At 39.7% G+C, this 18,616-nt stretch overlaps 2 protein-coding genes and 2 non-coding genes across 5 annotated transcripts in view; 3 read left to right on the forward strand and 1 right to left on the reverse strand.

The window, feature by feature from the left end:
- PSPH (phosphoserine phosphatase) overlaps window positions 1-7,524 on the reverse strand; it is a 61,459-nt gene extending 53,935 nt beyond the window's left edge. The window contains exon 1 of the mRNA XM_027614089.2: window positions 7,382-7,524. The gene's annotated coding sequence lies outside the window, so the exon portion shown is untranslated. The remainder of the gene's footprint in view (window positions 1-7,381) is intronic.
- Window positions 7,525-7,684: 160 nt separating this feature from the next.
- Window positions 7,685-18,384, forward strand: CCT6A (chaperonin containing TCP1 subunit 6A). Of its 2 annotated transcripts, none has more exons than XM_027614068.2 (14): window positions 7,685-7,924; window positions 8,341-8,404; window positions 9,691-9,825; window positions 10,813-10,986; window positions 11,484-11,587; window positions 12,189-12,299; window positions 12,577-12,736; window positions 12,819-12,901; window positions 14,069-14,165; window positions 14,483-14,630; window positions 15,036-15,169; window positions 15,863-15,965; window positions 16,863-16,935; window positions 17,208-18,384. In XM_027614068.2, the coding sequence occupies exons 1-14, from the start codon at window positions 7,788-7,790 to the stop codon at window positions 17,278-17,280; spliced, it is 1,596 nt and encodes a 531-aa protein (XP_027469869.1). In that variant the 5' UTR covers window positions 7,685-7,787; the 3' UTR covers window positions 17,281-18,384. The 2 variants fall into 2 exon arrangements, with proteins under 2 accessions (XP_027469869.1, XP_027469870.1); XM_027614069.2 differs by having other exon boundaries at window positions 7,878-7,952.
- LOC113933784 lies at window positions 10,579-10,712 on the forward strand. Its single transcript, XR_003523491.1, has one exon. It is a non-coding gene; the product is annotated as a small nucleolar RNA SNORA22 (small nucleolar RNA).
- LOC113933780 lies at window positions 14,674-14,813 on the forward strand. Its single transcript, XR_003523487.1, has one exon. It is a non-coding gene; the product is annotated as a small nucleolar RNA SNORA15 (small nucleolar RNA).
- Window positions 18,385-18,616: the final 232 nt, after the last annotated feature.

Raw genomic sequence — 18,616 nt, forward strand, 5'->3', positions numbered from 1 at the left:
TAAGACCAGTGAATTCCATGAGAATGGGCCCATTGCCAAGTTTCATTTGCTATAAAGTGAGTCCCTTCACCAGAAGCAATGCTGTGTGGAATACCATGATGGGGGATAAGGCATTCTGAGAGTCCGTGGATGGTAGTTTGGGCAGAAGCACAGTGTGCAAGGAAGGCAAATCCATGTTCAGAGTAAGTGTCAATTCCAATAAAAACTGTTGCCTCTTCAATGACAGAAGTGGTCCAATGTAATCCACCTGCCATCAGGTAGCTGGCTTATCACCCCGAGGAATAGTGTCATATCAGAGACTCAGTGTTGGTCTCCGCTGCTGCCAACTGGACACTTGGCAGTGGCCATAGCCAGGTCAGCCTTGGTGAATGAAAGTCCATGTTGCTGACCCCATCATAACCTCCATCCTGCCACCATGGCCACTTTTAAAATAAACTCAATGGGCAATGACAGTGGTGGCTTGAAGAGGCCAATTGCTATCCACTTATTAAAATCCTCTTCTGCTGAGGTCACCCTTTGGTGAGTGAGCATTTATATGGGACACACATATTCATGTTTTTCACCCATTCAGAAAAGTCAATCTATGCATCTCTTTCCCAGAGTTCCTTGTCCCCAATTTTCTAATCATGTTCCTTCCAAGTCCCTGACCATCCAGCCAAACCACTGGCCACAGCCCATGAACTGGTATATAATCACACAACAGGCCATTTCTCCTTCCAAGCAAAATGAATAATCAGACGAACTGCTTGAAGTTCTGCTCACTGAGAGGATCTCCCTTTATCACTGCCTTTCATGGATGTGCACAGCTGCCCTCTTTTGGGTGGTGCCTGCATGTCTCGCAGAACCATTCGTAAACCAGGACAAAGTTTTCTCTTCCTCTGTCACCTGATCACAGGGAACTTCCTATAAAGCCACAAGTGCAGACTGGGAGAGAGAAGGTAGGATAGCAGGAGTTGGGACCATGAATATTTGGGCCACTTCTTCATATAATTACTTGTGCTTCCAGGGCCTACTGGGATATTAGTCTAGTTACAGTTCTAGAAGCAAAGAGGGGTGGTGGGGATGGGTTCTGAAGAGAATCAGCAGTATCCTTCAAGGCAACTGCCTTGGGGGAGACCATTACAGCTTCCTAGTGCAATGCGGGGTTTATCTCCTCAGACAGGAGCTATAGAGACAGACTGCTTCTACTGGCAAAGTACAACGGAATTTACAGGCCCAATGTCCCCAGCTTCATCAGGGTATTCTCATACATTCCATTCCAAATATCAGGATCCCATTCCTTCCTCATCGATGCCCTCACTTTTCAATTCGCACTATAATTCAGCTACTAACATGATGAGATTCTGGGTTTGGTTTTCAGCAATCTCAGCTCTGCAGCTACAGGAGTATCTTTCAGGATAGACATAGAAGCTTTCAATCATTTATACAGTGCTTGGGGCTGGGAATCTGAATCCCTGATCTCATCCTTTTTTCTCCCCACTTTGTTCAGTTCCATTAGGAGCAACAGCCAATCTCATTATACTCATTAGTTTGACAACAATGTTTGAAGGTATCACATACATGGTAATCCAGTTCCTTGCCTCTCGTTAAGTGTTTGATTAGGAATATCCAATAGTGATATTTGGCATATTTCTATTTTTATATCATGTCACAGACTTTATCATTACTTCTAGTCTCTTTACTATTGGAAACAGAATCATTAGTGTCTTTAAATCTAATTGGACCAGAGAGCCAATTCTAGGAACACCAGAGCCAATTCAGAGAATTCATCCTTAAGATTCTGTTCCTTTAGAACCACTCTTAGTATCAAAATCTGTATTAGTTAGGATTCTCCAAACAGAACCAACAGGATGTGTATACATCCATATATCCATCTATAGTGAGGGCATTATCTACTGTTGAGAGATTGAAAGAAATTTATTTTAAGGAATTGGCTCATGTGATTGTGGAGGCTTGGTAAATCCAAAACCTGCAGCATAGAGAGAGTTGCAGTTTGCATCCAAAGGCAGTCTGCTGGCAGAGTTCCTTCTTGTTATAGGGAGGTCAGTCTTTATTCTATTAAGGCCTTCAACTGATTGAATGAGGCCCACCCATATTATATAGAATAACCTGCTTTATTCAAAGTCCACCAATTTAAATGGTTAATCTCTTATCCAAAAAACACCTTCACAAAAGTTTCAGCATAATATTTGACCAAATATCTGGGAACCAACGTGGCCCAGCCAAGCTGACATATAAAATTAACCATCACAAATGGTTCTCTCTGAAGGGAGTTCTGTGAATTTATTTAAAAATCTGTTTTTGCTACTTTTTCTATGATTATCATGTATTATCTTTGTAATAAGTAAATATATATTTTTAATAGTTTTTTTTTAAAGATTTGCTTTGGGAAGTCTTCCCTAGTAGCATGGCACTCAGAACATACCATTATAGCTGTCTAGTACATCGTATATATTGTGTGTCCTACCGTATGTTTGTCTAATAGACTGGGAAGGCTCTAAAGGAAAGAGCCTTCTCTTTTCATGTGCATGTTTACCCCAAGCACAGTACTCTGCCACAAAGTACACTCAAAGAATGAATGGCCAATAACAGAAAAAATATTACCCCAAATCAATACTATTACTCCACCTACCCATTCTAAACCTGCCCCACTTCTGGGATTTCTCTGACCTCTTCAGACTCCTAGACTACAAATGGTAACCATGTAGTACATGTTTCAAAATTCTGTCAATTTTACCTCAAGAATTCCTGTAGTCCCTGGCCTTTTGGTATCTGTATGTCCACTGCTTTAATTTGAATATCCCACATATAAAACATGTGTTTTATTAAAAAAGTAATACATACATAGGTCAAAAGAACAGATTTTTCAGAACTAGATAATTCTATACTTCATTTAGGAAAAACAAACATGCAAAATAGCCAGAAAATTTCTGAAGAAAGATTGAAGAGGATCCAGCTCTACCAAATTTTGAAACATATTACAAAACTACAGTAAATAAAATATGGTGTTCCTACTTGTATGGACTTAGCTATGAATACAGTCCAAAGTGGGTCCAGATACATATGAGAACGTAGTATATGCTAATAACTGCATTACATATTAATGGTGGAAAATGTGAATTAACCTGGAAGAAAATAAAACCGGATTCTGTGTGAGCTCTTTCCAAACACCAATAACCAAATTCAGTCCTCAGACATCAACTTCCTCGATTCTCCAACACCAACTGGGTGTCCAGCAACAACTCAGTTCAATTCTAATTCTACCTAGAATTAGCATAGACCCTGCAGTGAAGGGCTCAGTCCCAGACTGCCTCCACTTCAGACACGAGTTACAAGTGCCAGGCCTACAATGCTACCTCCATTTCTGTCTGACTTGGCTGCAAGTTTGGGGGTTCCCACAATTCCCTCCTCAGGTTTGAAAATTTTTGAGACTTGACTCAGAACTTGGGGAATCACTTCACTTAGGTTTATTTATGAAGGATACAACTCAGGAAGAAACCAAATGGAAGAAATGCACAAGACCAAGTATTAAGGAAGGAGCAGAGCTTCCAAGCCCTCTAGGTACACCGCCCTACCACGGTATCAATGTGTTTACCCACCCCGGTTATTCAATCATTTTTGTAACCTATCTGCTGCCCACCTCCACTCCCCCAGAGGATGGGGGAATGGGACTGAGAGTCCCCACCCTCTAATCACTGTGTTTGGTCTTTCTAGTGACCAGTCCCCAACCTGAGGCTATCTAGGGTTCCCACCTCAACTCACATCATTAGCACAGACTCAGGTGTATTCTAAAGGGGATGGTTAGGGATAACAATAGATACTCCCATCACTCAGAAATGGTTAAGGAGTTCTGTGCCAGGAACCAGGGGCAAAGACCAAATACATATTTTCATAATACCACAGATTCTTATTACATTCCTTACTAAAATAAATTTCAAATGAATCAAGGGTTAAAATGAAAACTAAAACCTTAAAAATACAAATGAAAACCTGGGAGAACTTTAAGAATACTTTTTAAGAGCATAAGGCCTGTCTTACACAGTATAGCACAAAATCCAAATGCCCATAAAAGGGAAAAAAAAAATACATCTGACTACATGAAAATAATTTTTTAGATTTTTATTTTTTTTATTTTTTAGATTTTTAATTGGAAAAAAGACAAATACAAAATACTGTACAAACAGTATTGAGACAAGTTAATATACACACATACACTTGGGGGACTTAATAAAAATAAGACATTGGATATACTTTGTAAATTTTATATTTTCATGTATATACTTCTGCATCTCCCTTCTGTAGATACATAAATTTGGGGAGGTCCGCAAAAATAAAAATATTCTGAATTTTTTAATATATTAATATTTTGATGCATACCCTCATTTTGGTATAGATACATGGGGAGTGGTTACAAAAATGAGAACATATAATTTATGCCACTTAAAACGTTCTTCCCTCTTATCAAGAACACCTCTTTATGTCATTAAATATGCCTTCATCACCTTCTGCGTGGACTTTTCAACATCCTTCTCTCTGATTGCCCTATCCTTTGTCTTCTCCCTTAGTTCATCCTCCATTCTACCTCCAGAGTAATCTTCATCACTAGTTTGTTGTGTTCCCACTGCTGCCCAGATGTCTTAACCAGGACACGACAGTCAGGAAATGCTACTTCTCCAGATTTGTCTCTTGCAACCTTCTTCCCTCCATCCTAAGTAACCACCTTTCAATGGGCATGCCAGGTCCTTTCACTGTTGCTCTGTCTGGAATCACTCTCCTAAGCCCTCTTCTTCCAAAAAGTATCTATGTATCTTTCAAAATCCTGTTAACTTCATCTCCAAGAAACCTTCCTTGGTGCTCAAAGCTAATACCTTTGTGCTCATTGTACTTCATTTATCTCTTAACTATAACATCCTACACTTTACGGTCATTTACCTGTTTACAAGTTTATCTCCATAACAAGACCATGCGCTTTCTTGAGGATTAGGGATTTTATTTCTTTCTATACCCACTGGATGGGAATGGGGATAAGAATGAGGAGAGGAGAGAAGTGGTCCTTGAAGAGTGGTTCAGGCTGAAGAAAGGCAGGTAGAATGTTCCAAGCACTGAAAAATTCAGAATGACCAAAGCATGAAGTGAGTTTCAGAAAGAGAGAGAGAAAAGGGTTTTAACCCAGAGAGGTAGGCACAAGATGTAGTTGATTCTGGAAGCAAATTAAGGCATTTATATTTCAGTCTAAGGTCTTGAGGATAACAGGGATTATAAGCAGAGCTGTGGCTTATAGATCTACTTTTGACAGATTGCTCCAGTAGTAACATGGGGAATAAGGCAGAACAATTACTTAGGGCACTATAGTAGTTGTACAAGTAAGAAATCATCATGGCCTAAACCTGAGTGGTGTAAGTGGAGATGGAGAAAAGTAGATATATCTAGAAAGTGAAACTGTTCAGGGAGTAAGTGGATGTGGGGGGCTGGGGCAAAGGGAGAAGTCAAGGGTGAAACCTAGGTTTTTGGCCCTCTCCTCATATAACACAGCATGACCCTGTTGGTCATTTAACCTTTCTGTGTTGATTTAATCATCTATGACACCGGTTTGATTATACCTGACCTATTAAATTTCAAAGGATTCATATTAGGATCAAATGAAACACTACATGTGAAGGTGCTATAAGAATTATACAGCTAAAAAAAAATTATATGCCTTAATTATACCATATGAATGCAAAAGTGGCAATTACTTCACACCTTCCATGTCAGGCACAATACAAAGCATGTTACACATGCAATCTCATTTAATTTTCTCTAAGATGTCATTTACCCCTATTTTATGTATTAGGAAAGAGTCAAAAAAGTTAAATAACTTGTCCAAGTTCACCTAGTGGTAAACATTGCAAATCTAGAATTCAAACTCAAATTGTTTGATTCTAGGATTCTTTCTAATATACCACCTTGCCTCATTAGGGTTCATTCCTCAAAATTTTATTCTTTATTGAAATCCCTCCTGAATCAAATGGCGAAACATCTGCTACCACCTCAATTTTTTCAATCATGGATTGAAACGGATCTGCTCCCACAACATGACCTTTTGTGTGAAATTCTCCAAAGACGTTCTGAAGTTTTCCCACTCTATACATACATTACCATATAGACAACACTCTTTTGCATCATATAATGAAAACAATTAATTTGCTTGAAAGTGATAACGGAGACCAGTAGAATGATATATGCAAACAGACTGCCTCTACAGGGATCATGTGGATCTTTCTGCTTTGCTGAGACTTTGGTGTGATGTTAGTAGAGATACCTAATTAAAATTCCATTCATTGTGGATTTCTTGCATTAATTTTGACTTTTTAAAAAAATATTGCATTAAAATATTATCAATCTCAATTACTGAGTTTTATGGTGCCCCTTTTAAATTTTGTACCTCAGGAGATCCACTCCCCCTTTCTCTACCTGCAAGCACATGCCTGAAAGTTCCACAATCTTCATCTCTGCTCACGTCTCCCCTTACATCTGTAACAGTAAACAAATATGCATACTTACCAAATAAGGTAAGCACAAGTCTCCTGTGTAATGCTTTACTCAAACATATATGTGCTTTTGATTCTCAAATATACAAAGCCACTTAAAAGCATTATATACCATTATATATATATTCTCTGCAACTTCAATAGCAAAAGATTGGGAACAACCTAAATATCAACCAGTGAATGACTAGTTAATTTTGTCACCTTTGAATTCTAACAATTTTTGTTATTATAAAAATGAAATACAAGACGTTACCTTGTACATCTAATGGGGGGGTGAATACGGGATACTAGAAAATAACTGCAGACATCTTTCGGAATTTTGTCTTAAAAAGGAGACCACTACTCAATCATTTCGAGATTTAAAACCTGCCTTGAGGAATGCCTGGGTGGCTCAGGTCACGATCCCAGGGTCCTGGAATCCAGTCCCTCATGGGGTTCCCCGCGCAGCAGGGAGCCTGCTTCTCCCTCTGCCTGTTCTCTCTCTCTGACAAATAAATAAATAAAATTGTTAAAAATAAATAAATAAATAAAACCTGCCTTGAGAGCAGTGTGTCCGGAGCGGGAAGGGTGGACTGACCAGCTTCTCCTCAGCCGCCAACACACCAATCCTGTAGCTTGCTAAAAAGGCATCGAGCACTTTCTACCTTGCATTCATCTTCCCTAAACTTAAAACACCTACACTCTGGGCGAGGAGCCCTTATCAGATTCACTTCTGTATCCCCACAGCACCGAGAACCCCTCCAAGCACACAGTAGATAGTCAAGAAAACGCTGGTGACAGGGAGGAAAGAAGCGAGGGGAGGAAGCAAGGCAAACCGCGCGAGTGGGGGAAAGAGGAAGCCCACCCTACACCTGCGGCCAGAGACCTCCAGGAGAGAGCGGCCCGCTCTGCAGTCACGCCCGGACGCGCGCGGCCCACAGGCCCCGCCTCCGTCCTCAGGTCCCCGGTCTGCAAAGCTGGGGCCCGACGGGCGCCAACACCGGACCGCCGCGAACCCTTACTGCCCCGGAACAGGGCCCTCCTGTGCGCAATGGCGCCTGGGCCGGCTGCGAGGGGCGGGACCGTAGGCGCCGCGACCCAATGAGCGGCGCGGGCCGACCTGCGGCCCAATGGTAGCGGCGCACGGGCACGCTGGGGGCGGGCCGGACGCGCCCGACTTTTCCAGAAGACCGGGGCAGCGAACGCCTCCTGGACACGCTGAGTGGGCTGTGGGCCCTCCGCACGCCGGCTCTTCTCCTCTTCCTGTGCTAGTTAGCTATGGCGGCCGTGAAGACCCTGAACCCCAAGGCCGAGGTGGCCCGAGCCCAGGCTGCGCTGGCGGTGAACATCAGCGCGGCCCGGGGCCTGCAGGACGTGCTGAGGACCAATTTGGGGCCTAAGGGCACCATGAAGATGTAAGGCGGGGCTGGCGGAGAGGGCCGGGTGGGTACCTAGCGCCATCACGGGCCTGGCGCCCCCGGGCCTCTGCGCTCGTCGCTGCGGCCTTACTTACCCGCAGACTCCCGGGTCGCTCCTGTTTCCTGCCCCGGTCGTTTCCTCTTGTAATCGATGCCATCTCTGCGCAGAACAAAGCTGCCCGCGTGCGCGGCTCGCCCCTGCGCCCTGGGACCCTAACTGAGAGTTGGGCAGGCTGTTTCTCTGAAGGGGGGGGTGGGGGGTGGGCACTGCACCATTCCTGTTACCGGGTGGGGAGAACCAGCCTCGTGGCCCCAGGTCCCTAGGATCTGGGTAAAGCCCGATAGTAATGGGACTCTTAATTAGGTCTCCGTTGAAAAAGTCACACTGTGATTCATTTGTGCCCGTTGAACAGGCTTGTTTCTGGTGCTGGAGACATCAAGCTTACTAAAGATGGCAACGTGCTGCTTCATGAAATGGTGAGAGGCTGCTATATTAGGTCGAAAATGTCTTGGTTTTCCGTATTGCATGTGATTCTTAGTAAGATTTTTAATGTTCATTTTCAAGATAGGAGAAATGCGTCAGCTCTCAGCAGGTCTTTCAGACAATGGAGGAAGTAGAAAAGGAATGCTATCAGTGATAGTACTGACTGTACGATGCCTGGAGGAACCTGGAGTCTGATAACTTATTTTTGAATCCTTATTCTTGCCATGTAAAGTCCTTGGTTAAAGGATTGTAGTTATTAAAATTAACTCTATTAAAATCTGAAAAACTAAGCGATTGACATAGTTAGGTAAGCGCAAAATGGTTATACTTTTTCTCTTTTTAAAAGATGGATTTCTGTCTGTTAACATCTCTCTCCACCTCCAACTGAAGGGGAGATAAAACTCTTTGCTTTATTAATGTTAAAAGTCCCACTGACCAAGAGTGTGAGACTGTTGAGAGGAGCAGTTGTTTTACTCATCCCTAAGTTTCCAAAATCTAGCACTTAAAATCCAAGAAAAGGAAATGATTTGCCTGTGTTTTGAGTTCAGAATAAGATTTAGGGGTTTTTTTTGTTTTTGGAGCCCAAGGCTGGGCTTGAACTCAGGACTCTGAGATAAGAGCCAGAAGCTTAACCAACTGAGCCACCCAGGCGTCCCTCTGGCCTAGATTCTTAAAACTGTCAGTGTCCCCAAAAACAAAAGGCTGGGAAGCTGTTCTAGATTACAGGAGAATAAGGAGACTTAAAAACCAAAAGCAGTTCAGGAGCATTTTTTGCATCCTTTGTAATTAAGAATCTTTGGGTGATATAGGAGATACAATATTCTGTTTTTACAGAACCTTTCAGCGATTTAGCATTCACTGATGATCTTTGTTAAAAGATCTTTTTAATTTTTTGTTTAATCCAAGTAATACTGGAGGCTGCTGAGGTTTAATTTTAGAAGGAACCTGGTTTATTCTCACAAGAGTCCTAAAGAAGCTTGCATGGATTTGAAATTATTTCTTCCTGTTAACTCTGTCATCTTCAGTAAAACTTAACTGGGCCTCAGATTTCCTCATCAGTAGAGTGGAGATAATCTTCTCAAATCTAAATGTGAAAATGTTTGGGTTACCATAAATGGATGTACAAAATAGTTAATGGTGAGTTTTAAATCAGTATGGCATGTAGTTGAACACTTGGGCAATTTATGCAAATAGATGCACTTAAGGAGACCCTTCACACATTTTAAGGTATACTTAGACTATTTCAACTTAAGTAATTTTCTTCTTTTTTTACTTTCAGCAAATTCAACACCCAACAGCCTCCTTAATAGCCAAAGTAGCAACAGCCCAAGATGACATAACTGGTGATGGTACCACTTCCAATGTTCTAATCATTGGAGAGCTACTGAAACAGGCGGATCTCTACATTTCTGAAGTATACATGATTTTTGTGTTTCCATGGTAGTTTATATAATATAGGAAATTTATATAAATTGAGGTGTTAATAGTAGCAAGGCCATATGGTAGAATGTAAAGAGCAGGGGGTTTAAATCTGGGAACCAGAGCCTATATCCTTGTCTTTTTTTTTTTTTAAAGATTTTATTTATTTATTTGAGAGAGAGAATGAAATAGAGCATGAGATGGGGGAGGGTCCGAGGGAGAAGCAGACTCACTGCTGAGCAGGGAGCCCGATATGGGACTCGATCCCGGGACTCCAGGATCATGACCTGAGCCGAAGGCAGTCGCCCAACCAACTGAGCCATCCAGGCGTCCCTACATCCTTGTCTTAATACAAGTTTATTGTGATCCTGGACAGATTAAGGAACCTTCCTTTGCCTGCAGGGTTTTTTTAATCAAGTTGCATCACATATTATATATGTCTGTCTATAACAGATTGATAGTTGAGATCTAGAAACAGGATATTCAGGACTAGGCATATTTATAAGGAAAGCCATATTTATAAGGAAAGAAATGTAAATTTAAAGAATTACACAACGTTTTTAGCCCTGGGTTAGTTTGAAGGTTAAAGCAAACCTTAGTAGTAATCCAGTGCCAAGAAATTCTTGGGAAGAGAGAAAAAGCGGACGCTTCGTCTCCCTGTTTGTTTTTGTTAGTAAATGATATGAATTGGAAAGATAAATGGTCCTACTGAGTACAGTTTTAGGTTTTGGGCATTATTCCTTGTGGTTTGCACAGTGAACACCCAAGTGTGCTTTATAGTTCCCTTGGCTTTGATTCTGTGCTAGAGTAATGTCTGCTCTTTTCCTCTGCATTGAAAGGATTATTTATCCTTTTAAATGTATTCAAAAAATCAGCACATTATATTAAAGCATATGAAAGATCCAGAGTATTGCTTTAAAAATTTACTTTTTCATCTAATTGAAGAACTCCAGTTGGTGGTTATGTAATTGTATGTTTACAGGGTCTTCATCCCAGAATAATAACAGAAGGATTTGAAGCTGCAAAGGAAAAGGCACTTCAGTTTTTGGAACAAGTCAAAGTAAGCAAAGAAATGGACAGGGAAACACTTATAGACGTGGCCAGAACATCTCTACGTACTAAAGTGCATGCTGAACTTGCTGATGTCTTAACAGAGGTATGTTAAATGTGGTATGTGTCCGGTGTGTGCACCTATACTGAAACCCCTGGCATACTTTCTAGTTGGAATTACAAGGTGCTATCTAAAACTTTCACAGTACCCTACCATGTGAGATAGTTTCTTTTTTTGTGGCAGTGAGCGGCTGATGTATGTGAAATGAGAAAATCAAATAATAGTATACCTGACCATATTATAAAGATATAATTGGAGTTTTCATTAAAGGTTTATAAAAATGAGATTTTTACTGTGGAAAAAACTTCCACAGTAAAAATCAATATTTTTAATAGAATAGTTGAGTCTTTATATAATTATGAATTGAGATGTCAGAAATGTAAATGACTTCAATCCTTTACGAGTAATGTATTCTGTTACCTCATAGAAAAAGGCGAAGACTGATTCAGATTTTAAAGAAACGTACATTTCTCTGAAGAACAAGCAACATAAGTGTCTGGACTGCAAATCAAATTCATCTAATGGTTCTGCTCTTATTGTAGGCCGTAGTGGACTCCATTTTGGCCATTAAAAAACAAGATGAACCTATTGACCTCTTCATGGTTGAGATCATGGAGATGAAACATAAATCTGAAACTGATACAAGGTAGGTGGTAGAATGCTATGAAATACTTATAAAGTGTGTTTACAAATTTACAGGCACTTCATGTAATACGTATTATTTGGCTGATGTCTTTTTCTTTGAATTTATGTGTATTGCCTAGAATATTTAGTTCGCTCAGTAGTGTTTCCTCCTGAAATGAGGTTACTGTTAGGTGTTTATAATCAGTGTGATTCTGAAAAGCGAGCTATGTCAATGATTTATTAAACTGTAGGTTACAAAGCATAGTAGGAGACTGTTGGGGAATTTAGAATATATATTACATATCAAAGACCTAGTTAAAAAATAATTTTTAAAGGAGGTGATCACATTTGAGAGCCTACCAGTTGCAACTGTTTCTCTGCAGAATTTTCTATACAAGATAAGGATTGTTACTTTTGTTTGAATGGCTTGTTTTTGTACTGTGTTCTGGATATTGCTTTTTCATAATTGAACCTGCCTAGGTTTCACCCAAAAGTCTTTTTCAAAAATTCAAGAAATAAAGTTGTGTGAAAATTATCAATACAGTCTCTCAATTCAGTATTTGAATTTCATTAGTGTATGTTATCTGGAAATCAATAACAACACGACTTATGTGTTTCAACAGCTTAATCAGAGGTCTTGTTTTGGACCATGGGGCACGGCATCCAGATATGAAAAAAAGAGTAGAAGATGCATACATCCTCACATGCAATGTATCATTGGAATATGAGAAAACGTGAGTTTATAGCCCGTTACAAATAGAGAGGTGGAGGAGCTTGGTATTTTGGGCAAGTCACTTACGAGACTTAAGTTTCCCCACTGTGAGGGCAGTAATGCCTCAGTTGGGTTCGAGTGAATTACAGGAAATAACCTCTGAAAATGTACCGGGGGCAGGATGGGAGCTCAGTGGCTATTTGTTAAATCTCAGGACCTGTTTCTGGGGCTACTGGTTTATCTTCTCAAAAAATAAACATTCTCCCCCACTCCCCTTCTGTAACTTTTTTTTTAAATAGAGAAGTGAATTCTGGCTTTTTTTACAAGAGTGCAGAAGAGAGAGAGAAACTTGTAAAAGCTGAAAGAAAATTCATTGAAGATAGAGTTAAAAAAATAATAGAACTGAAAAAGAAAGTCTGTGGTGATTCAGATAAAGGATTCGTTGTTATTAATCAAAAGGTGAGAATGAAACGAGTCTCTATTATCCATTGTTATTTTTAAGGTGACTTCTATTGTAATATAACTTTTGTTTTTGTTATAGGGAATTGATCCCTTTTCCTTAGATGCTCTTGCAAAAGAAGGTATAGTAGCTCTGCGTAGAGCTAAAAGGAGAAATATGGAAAGGTATGGGTAGCATATTACCTTAGTGATGTAAATTTTACTTTTATTTTGCAAGTTAAGTGGGATTACTTCTTTTCCCCCTTTCTTATTAATTGTGTTTTTCCTTTTTTGTTGTGAGTAAAATATACATAATACAAAATTTACCATTTTACTCATTTTTTCAAATGTATGACCTAGTGGCATTAAGTTACATTCCCGTTATTGTGCAACCATCATCATTCATGTCCAGAACTTCATCTTCCCAAACTGAAATTCTCCTCATTAAACAGTAACTTTGTTTCTTTCCCCTGCCCCTGGTAAATACTATTATTCTATTTTGTCTCTATGAATTTGGTACCTCATATAAAGGAATCGTGCAATATTTGTCCTGTTATGTCTGGCTTATTTCACTCAGCATAATGTTTTCAGGAGTTCATCCATGTTGTAACATATTAGAATGAATGTCATTCCTTGTTAACGATGAATAATACTCCATTGTATGGATGTATATCACCTTTTGTTTATCCATTTATCAGTGGACATTTAAGTCTCTCCCTTTTGGCTGTTGTGAATAATGCTGCTGTGAACATTGGTGTATGCTTTAGTTTTAAACCATGACATGTATATGTACGTTACCAACCATGTCAAAAGAGCATCAAGGGGTTTCAGAGAACTACTTTTTCCCCAGATCTCACCATGATAAAGAGCTCTTGTTCATCTTAAGATTTCTTAGTAGTATTTGCTGACTTTGAAAGAGTGGGTTAGGGCGCCTGGGTGGCTCAGTTGTTAGGCGTCTGCCTTCGGCTCAGGTCATGATCCCAGGGTTCTGGGACCGAGCCCCATATCAGGCTCCCTGCTCAGCTGGGAGCCTGCTTTTCCCTCTCCCACTCCCCCTGCTGGTGTTCCCTCTCTTGCTGTCTCTGTCTCTGTCTCTCTCTCTCTCTCTCTCTCTCTCTCTCTCAAATAAATAAATCTTTAAAAAAAAAGGGGGGGTGGGTTAAATGTCGAGTTAGGAGAAAAGACTGGTTTTTAGCTGGTTGGTGAATGGGAAGGTTTAAGGTTATTTAAAAAATAACATTTTAGGATTTTAGTATGTAATTCTGAAAGGTTGCTTCATGAAAGTTATTAATAATCTCTTTAAACATAACAAAGCTGCATATACATCTCCCAAAACACACTTCAATATTTCAGGCTGACTCTTGCTTGCGGTGGAGTAGCTCTAAATTCCTTTGATGACCTAAATCCTGATTGTTTGGGATATGCAGGACTTGTCTATGAATATACATTGGTAAGTGTATTTTCTTTCCGAAGATAATATAATAAATAATGATTTTTGGGTCATGAATTCTTCGGTAGTAAAAATTCAAACTTAGGACCAGATTTTTGCTTTGTTTACATACATTTTGAAGGTTATGTGTAGTAATGATAAGCCATTGATGGGAAAAATCACTTATGCGATTTTTTTTTAAGTGAAGTAATTTGCTTTAATGTGATTGGTGTGTTCCCTTATTAATACGCTACTTACTCTTCTATAAGCCCTCAACTCTTTTCATTCTTTGTACAAACATATCCTGTTTTTGAAAATATTTTCCCTTCTTCACATAGGGAGAAGAGAAATTCACTTTTATTGAGAAATGTAACAATCCTCGCTCTGTCACATTATTGATCAAAGGACCAAATAAGCACACACTCACTCAAATCAAAGATGCCATAAGAGATGGCTTGAGGGCTGTTAAAAATGCTATTGATGATGGTAAGATCTTTACTGTATTTATATTCTTTGGCTAGTGTGAAAGGCATGGCTGAATACTGTGTTCTTTTTATCAGTAGTTTACACAGCCAGACACCATGCAAAAGTAAAGTCTTCCCTTTAAAATGCCTGTGATGGTATGCTAAGCTTTTTCATAGCATACCATTTTTAAAAGTGGATACAAGTAAATGAATTAATACTAAGAGCTTGCAAGTACTAGTTAAATTGAACATTTTGCTATTTGATGTGTTGCTTATAATGCTTTCAAGTGCAGTATTAACATTGTGGTGGCTATGCTACATTCTCGAGAAATTGTTTTTTATGTTAATGTTTTATGTCTTTCCTTAAAATGATGCTACAGTTTTATGTGTTAGTTCAGCATTTCTCTCCTCCCCTCTCCCCCACCAGGTTGTGTAGTTCCGGGTGCAGGTGCAGTGGAAGTGGCAATGGCAGAAGCCTTGATTAAGTACAAGCCCAGTGTAAAGGGCAGGGCCCAACTGGGAGTTCAAGCGTTTGCTGATGCATTACTCATTATTCCCAAGGTATGACTACTTTAACAGTCAGTGTTCTTACATCAAAATGAGTTAGCTGATGAAAGTATTTGATAATGTGGGGTCTTTTTCATAATGTAGATTTTGAGTAAACAGGTTTTATCAGCTTTCTCCTGAATGTAGGTAGAGCAGGTATCTCATCATCCAAATGTGTTTGGTTCCTCTGGAAGGGAATTGAGTATCTGAAGTTTCAGGTGCAGGAGATAAACCGTTTTTAGAGGGTTTGCAGTGTAGGGGTTATACTAGAGTACAAGCTTGCTTTTTGTTTTTATTCTATTGTGTGCTCATTTGGGGGTATTGCTTATGATCGGTGTGTTGCTGGGCTTGAAGTGGATTAATGAGTAACAAATGCCTATTCTCTGAACATAAATACTGGTCTGTCTTCATTAAGGATTTGTTTTTTTTTTTTAAGATTTTATTTATCTATTTGAAAGAGACAGCACAAGCAGGGGGAGCTGCAGCCAGAGGGAGGGGGAGAAGCAGGCTCCCCACTGAGCAGGGAGCCCAATGCGGGCTCGACCCCAGGACCGTGGGATCATGACCTGAGCTGAAGCCAGATGCTTAACTGACTTAACCACCCAGGCACCCCTTTGTTTTTCTTAACTGGGATTATGGTTCATTTATTGTAGATTGACTATCACTTCTTGGGTTCTGTCCTTAAAGGATTAAATTTGTTTGCTTTAGGTACTTGCTCAGAACTCTGGTTTTGACCTTCAGGAAACACTAGTTAAAGTTCAAGCGGAACATTCAGAATCAGGTCAACTTGTGGGTGTGGACTTAAACACAGGTAAGAGAATGCACCTATTAGTAGGGGGAGAACTAGATTCAGGTGAGATGAAGCCCGGAAGAATAAAAAATGGAAACAAACGAATCTTGGAGAGATGTTTTGCAGTTTGACACCCAGTGTTATTAGGGAACCCTGAGTTCTAAAAAATTATATAAAAATGGAATGACTAGATACAGTAATTAATGGAATATAGAGTAGACATTTGTATAATTTCAAGGAGTATGGATTTTTGATGTTGCTGAGTAGTAGTAGGTGGTTCAGGTTAATATGGAAGGATTTCATGGGCTGGCTTTACTCAGTCTTTTATTAGGGACTTTAATAAGAAAATACATTAGGTGATCGTATTCTTGGGTGAAAAAAGCCTGAGGATAGCAAATAACGCTGGAAGATGGGCCCCGGTCTTAGTGAAATGATTTAAAGCCCTCATCTTAAATGCAGTGACACAAAATAGACAAGTACAAAGTGGAAGAAAGAGAACTGAGAGAGACACCCATGCAGTATGTGTAAGACCTATTGTTGTCAATAACATCAGTTACATTCAAGTTAGTAGAAAAGGTTTCTGGGATGAGGGAAATGATAAGCCCATTTTGGCCCGATTATAGTTCAAGTGCTTTACTTTAATATGGACAAATGAGAATGTGTCCTGAAAAAGAGAGATGTTCAAACATTTGGTAACCAAATAAAGCATTACTATTACTAAAAGTCTTCTGAGATCAGCCACTTAATCAAAGATACTGTATACAGGAGTCACGGTTTGGAGCAAAATTGGACTAATTGAGGAACTTTGGATAATGAGAATAATCAGTGATGAGCAAATCAAAAAATACTCTGTTGTCTTAGCATTTTGATCTTATAACCTGCTCTGTGTGATTGTAAGAATACTGGGTTACTTTGCAGGTGAGCCAATGGTAGCAGCCGAAGTAGGCATATGGGATAACTATTGTGTAAAGAAACAGCTTCTCCACTCCTGGTAAGTTTGAGAAAGCCAAAACTAAAATAACCTTTAGGGAATCATCATACTCTTAATTTGGTGTGTTCTGTTTAATTACTTGGGTTTGGGTTTGGTTTTTTGGTTTTGCAAAAATTGTAATCAACTGAAAATATAGAAATAAAACTAGCCTTCCATGTTTTGGAGGGGAAAGGAGAAACTTAATTGGATATAATTTGCAGTTTGTTTGGAACTTGAGTTGAATTAGGGTTCATATCTCAGATCTGAGCCATCTGATTTTCCACTCCTTTCAGCACTGTGATTGCCACCAACATACTCCTGGTTGATGAGATCATGCGAGCTGGAATGTCTTCTCTAAAAGGTTGAATTTAAAGCTTCCCTCGTGTCATCCGAATCATGAAGACTCCACAAGTGATCCTAAGAATATAGCGATGGAATTTTTGTCAAGCCTCAAATAATTTTCAAAAGCATTTTCTTTTCCCATATGAAAAAAAGAGAACACTGACACCTAAAATTCTGAAGTTCTGAAATTAATGTTTTTTTTAATTGCACTTCAATGTACACACATTCAGCAGGCCGTTTTTACCCAATGAAAAGGATGTTTTGCTTTAGCTTCAGTGATATAAAAGTACCGTGTGAGATAAGTGTATGTTATCCACCTTGTTATTAAATGTTCCTTGAAAAACAAATTATAATGGTTTAATAATAATTTCTTCTAATGGATGTATTTTAATTTATCCAATAGGTCCCTCTACTGTTACACTTGTAAGTTTTTATAATATAAATACTTTAACTTAAAATTTTGAAACATCCCTGTTTTAGTATAAATTCCTATGAGTAAAGCTATTGGATCATTGGGACTTCTAATGTTTGCAAAGTAGCTGTGCTAAAATGCTCCCCAGAGGGGTGCCTGGGTGGCTCAGTCGTTAAGCATCTGCCTTCGGCTCGGGTCATGATGCCAGAATCCTGGGATCGAGCCCCGCGTCGGGCTCCCTGCTCGGCAGGAAGCCTGCCTGCTTCTCCCTCTCCCACTCCCCCTGTTTGTGTTCCCTCTTTCACTGTGTCTCTGTGTCAAATAAATAAATAAAAATAAAAAAAAAAAATCTCCCCAGAAAAGTTGTAGTGAACAGAAAGATGGGTGAAGTACAGGCAAGGGAGTTGAATAAGCTCAAAGTATGAAGTGGGGAAAATAGAGGAAGCAGAGGTAGAAAGACCTTTCAAGCATGGGGGCTAAGGGAGAGGATATTTTCAGTGGACCATGTTTTCACACCCTTGCACCTTTGCTTATGCCGAAGTACCCATCCCAGACCCTCCAGTGCCCTTTCTCCCACCTATTTGCACAAAATTGTTTTTATAGTCAGTATATCTCTGCAGTCCTTGACCGTGAAGTTGTGTGTTGCAAAGCTTTGTATTTTTGAGGACTTGGGCGTTGCGTACAATAAGTGCAATAAATGTTAAGCTGAAACCTTTTCTTTGATCTTGAAATGGTATTCCAGCGCCCAAGAGGGGTTTGAATATAAAAGGGAAGGAAATCAGTCAAAATGTTCTGTTCATGGGGAAACAAAGGGGCTTCTGGAATGGCCTGGTCCCTCAACGCTAACCCTAAGAAAATTGCACCTATCTGGCCCCACGTACCTTAAATTCGGGGGATCCAGCTGTAGCCTGGGACCAGCCAAACCCATCGGCCAAAAAAAAAAAACAA

The sequence above is a fragment of the Zalophus californianus genome, chromosome 10 (assembly GCF_009762305.2).
Source record: "Zalophus californianus isolate mZalCal1 chromosome 10, mZalCal1.pri.v2, whole genome shotgun sequence".
Lineage (NCBI taxonomy): Eukaryota > Metazoa > Chordata > Mammalia > Carnivora > Otariidae > Zalophus > Zalophus californianus.